Source organism: Salarias fasciatus, chromosome 15, assembly GCF_902148845.1.
Source record: "Salarias fasciatus chromosome 15, fSalaFa1.1, whole genome shotgun sequence".
Classification (NCBI taxonomy): domain Eukaryota; kingdom Metazoa; phylum Chordata; class Actinopteri; order Blenniiformes; family Blenniidae; genus Salarias; species Salarias fasciatus.
Window position 1 is genome coordinate 9,988,414 of NC_043759.1, and position 4,356 is coordinate 9,992,769.

Sequence of the window (4,356 nt, forward strand, 5' to 3'; positions counted from 1 at the left end):
ATGAAAGGCATGACATGTTTACACTGATCCACAGACTGACTTTATCATCCATTCTTTCTTATTGAATAAGAAAGGGGATTATTTGCAACTACTGTGGACCACTGACAGAGCCATGGGGGACTTCCTGCACAGTCACGCCTTTAACATCCCCTGTTCGGTTACAGACCTGCTGCCTGGTTGTGTGGAGTTTGCATGTTCATTAAGTGCTATGAGCTCCCTCGGTGTGCGGCTTCTTCGCCACAACAGAAGCAGACTAATGAGCACACAAGTGGTTTTGTTTGCAGCATTGATCTGCAGCACTGGCTGAGTTACTCAACACGTGTATTGATTGTTTTGTGTTTTTCTCCTGAATACTGGTTTTGATCTCTTGTCTCAAAGAAATACCTCTTACAAATTTACTTGTGGGGAATAATAATGGTTGGTTTATTATTGTACTATTAAAGTGTGAGATGTGAGAAGATGCAGTAGGTTGTGGCTCATACACACTGAAGCTCCCTATACTTCAAAAACTGAGGTGGATCACAAGAAACTGGAATCTTTACCGGTGGGATGACAAAAAGTTCGCTGCCCATGAGGTCGAACAGGCGCACGGTGCCGGTGCTCTCGGCGTAGGCCAGCAGGGTGCAGTCATGGCTCCACGCCACCCTTCGCCACTGGGGGTTTGGATCCTTCGGCACTGTAGCAAGAAGAAGGAGAAGAGAAAAACCTCAAATCCCACAGATGCAGAAGGCAAGACTGAAATCAAGAATGACAAGAGATTCAAGGATCCAAGGAGTGCAAATTAAGTCAGATGAGAAAACCCTCGACAAGTAATCCCCGGTGTTATGTGCCGCGCCAGTGGTGAATACAGATGGGAACAAAAGGATAAGGTTAATGCCTTATGTCAACAGGATCTATCCAATTCATCTATAAAGGATCGCGAGAGTAATATCTGGATAGTTTTCTCTCAAAGACGTGTGTGTATATGTGTGTGTGTGCGCGAGCTCACAGCGCCAGTGGGAGAAAGGTGGAGCGCTGGAGACGGGGGGGGGGGAGGAGAGCGGAGATCATAAATCGAGCTTTTATTGAGGTATACGCTACTGTTTTAGCAACGTGCTGGCTCAGCACTGCTGTGAGTGTAACCATATCGCAGAGATAAAGCACATTCATGCCTGCTGGCGTTTTCTCAAGGCTCTGCCGTCATCTGACAGAAGAGCGGAGCCGGGCCTCCGATCAGAAGCCTGTTTTGAATACGTGATTGACTGCGCAGGGCAAATGGGGGTAAGACTGTGCAAACACGCACAAACTGTTTAATTTTTCCCTTTTTTTTTTTTTTTACATTCAGCTATTCGGCACAGCCGATGGAGTCTGTGCATTTAGAGAGCAGAGTGAAGCATAATTCGATACCACGGGTGCCGTGTCTGAGCAATAAAGTTATGAAAAGGAAGTTATGTTTTTGTTGATATCACATAACGGCACTACTGGCATTTATTGTACTGAGTTCTCTTGGCTGAGGAATGCTGCTGCAACCCCTGGTGGGCAATACTGCAAACGAATGGAGGCGTTGGATATTGTATGACTGGAATTTTAAATGAAGAACAAAGGGAAGAAGGAGGAGGAGGAGGAGGCGAGACAGAAAGAGAGAAAGAGAAAAAAAAAACAGATTGAGAGCGATAGAGAGAGAATGAATCAGGAACCCGAGGAGAGAAATTATAGCACACCCAAATTTTAGGCCTAAGTATCAGAGAGCACTTCAGGAAGGAGGCGATTTAACACACCTTAGAGGCTCTCGGCTTCAGAGAAGGAGAGAAGAAGAGGAGCTGTTAGAAAAGCCATAGGTACCAAGTGTCTCCTCTCCACTCTTCTCGTCCTCTGCCGCTTCGTATTCCTCTCTCTCTTTTTTTTTTGTGTGTGCGTGTTATTATTTGAGTCTTGCGTGCTATCTCCTCTCCTATTACGAATAGTACGCACGATGTTGTTCAGCAGCTGAGAGTGCTCCATTTCCACATAGATAGCTTTTTGGGGAGCTGGAAAATTGGATGCTACTGTCTTTTTATTTTTTTCCTCTCTCTCTCCCCCTCTTTCTTTCTTCTGCTGGGAAGGCGGAGGCAGAATTACACCCAATGACCGAATAGGAGCTTTCTATCTAAAACCCTGCAGATGCATTTATCGGAGCTCAACGCTTATGAATTATGTACAGGGGAGGGCAACAACTTCACTGTAACAAGAGCAGATAGAGGTGGAGGAGCAGAGAGTGATACAGGTGTGGATACACCAAACACACACACACACACACACACATACGCACGCACGCACAAGTGAATAGACGACAGCACACATACACACACCACACATGCTCATCCATTAGAAGAAAATGCCATTAAAAGGCAGGATCGCAGCGAAATCCATTAGGACAAATCTCCGTGAAATGAAATGAAGTAAAAGAAAAATGAAAAAAGGAGATGAAATGGGATGAAAAAGGAGGAGGCTGAGGGTTTACACGGGCCCAGGGGCTACTGTTATTCACACCATGAACCATTAGAACAACAGCCCACAATGGCAGCTCGCAGAGGAACAAGTATGATGACAGAGAATGAGAGGAGGAGAAAAAAAAAGAAAGAGAGAAAAAAAAAAACAATATGAAGAGGAGTGACGCCAAAAACACACATCTACTTTACGTACAAACCCACAAAGAGCATTTGAGGCAGTGTATGTGTGAACGTGGCTCCGTAGAAAACGTAAAATGTTTGAATTTACTTAATATATATAAACTTTAGTAATAACAGTTTCTTACAGACGGTTTTTTTTTTTTTTTCCAATCGCAGCAACAGAACAATCGGGTTGTTACTGTTTAGGCGCTCATTTCCTCCAAATAAACTCCAGTTTGGAGCCGTGCAGGGACGCTGCCGGTATCACAATGCCCCGGTTCACTCTAATCTGCCAAATGACTGCTGGAACGGTACAGGTGCAACAGATAATCACTCCGGTTTGTCTGTGTCCTTAGAGCTGCGTCCTGAAACCGTCGCAGTTTAGAGCCGAGCCGATCTCACCTTGTGAATTTAAAATCAAACATAAAAACTCCTCAGTCCCTACCAGCTCCAAACACCTTAGATCTGTGGTGTAAATTCAGGGAAACAAAACTGTGACCCAACGGTGATCTATTATTATTTAAAAAGTACAACTTCTTAAGCTGTTGTGAACACCAACCAAGACTATTTTTAATCACTCATTGTGAACTTATTGAGCAAGCGGCAGCGTTGTGGATGAAGGTGATTATCTGTGTTCAGTCTCTGTCACGCAGATTAGTAACCATGATCAATATTTCATTTGGAAACAAACTCGGAGTAGAAACACAGACGCAAAAGCAGAAACACCTCCACACACTGCCGATCGTCCATAACCTTCTGACAGCAGCCAAAGTTTGCTGCTGTGTTGTGGAATCTGGCATAGACATCTCTAATCTAGAACACCAAACATATGTAAGACAGAAAGAAACATCTAAAACATCCCACCAAACTCGAGGTGCTATGACAGAAGACTTTATCAGAGTAACTTAGTCCAGGAGAATATAACGTTACGGCTTTTTGGTGTCTATACTGCACCGGTTAATTCTGCTTGCAGAGTAAAAAGTGAAAGGTCATCTAGACCTTTGACAGCTGCAGCTACTGAAGTGACGCTGAACGACAAAAGCGCCTCCGCTGACCCAGCAGCTGGCTTCGGAGTGCCGTGACGAAAGCTCATCAAAGCAGTTTACTGTGCCGTCGTCTGCAGACACCAAACGAGTCGCCATCAAATAACACCTTCAATGAAAGCTGAGTTGTGTGAGTCGACGCATATCGAGTCAAACATTGCATCCGTTATTGCGGGATATAAAACATTTCATCCCCTTCAAAGTTCTTTTTAATCATGTTGAAGTCAGGAAATGTAATGTTTAAATGAATTTCTGGTTTGTTTGTTTTTTGCTTTATTTTTTACTTATTACTAACATTTAAAAATGCAAATGGTTTATATTGTTTGAAGAGAACCTATTTGCCTTGTTGTGGGTTTTTTAAGCTGAATATCTACTGGAGTTGTTTTTAGAGCTTCATAGTTTTAAAAAAAAAGCGACTCTTTATGCAAAACGTCCCTTCACTGTCTCATGAAACATGTTCTTGCTCCTGTACCTTTAAGTCTCATGATAACTACATCCCACTTCTTTCTAATATATTATATCACATTGTGTTTTTCCTTTTCTCTGTACTGTTAGCTAAGTCATTTCAACTACACTGTCGTCTAAAACTAACCATAACCTAACTGTAACTTCAGCTGCCAAACCACATCCATCAATTTCGAGTGACCAGTTAACATCAGATGATTGTTTTTGGACAGTGGGAGGAA

The 4,356-nt window shown here is 43.2% G+C and overlaps 1 protein-coding gene across 1 annotated transcript in view; it reads right to left on the bottom strand.

The window, feature by feature from the left end:
• Positions 1 to 4,356, bottom strand: part of nbas (NBAS subunit of NRZ tethering complex) — a 161,240-nt gene that overhangs the window by 150,518 nt on the left and 6,366 nt on the right. Inside the window, exon 7 of the mRNA XM_030109523.1 lies at positions 543 to 676. Coding sequence (XP_029965383.1) covers positions 543 to 676 — 134 coding nt within the window. The remainder of the gene's footprint in view (positions 1 to 542; positions 677 to 4,356) is intronic.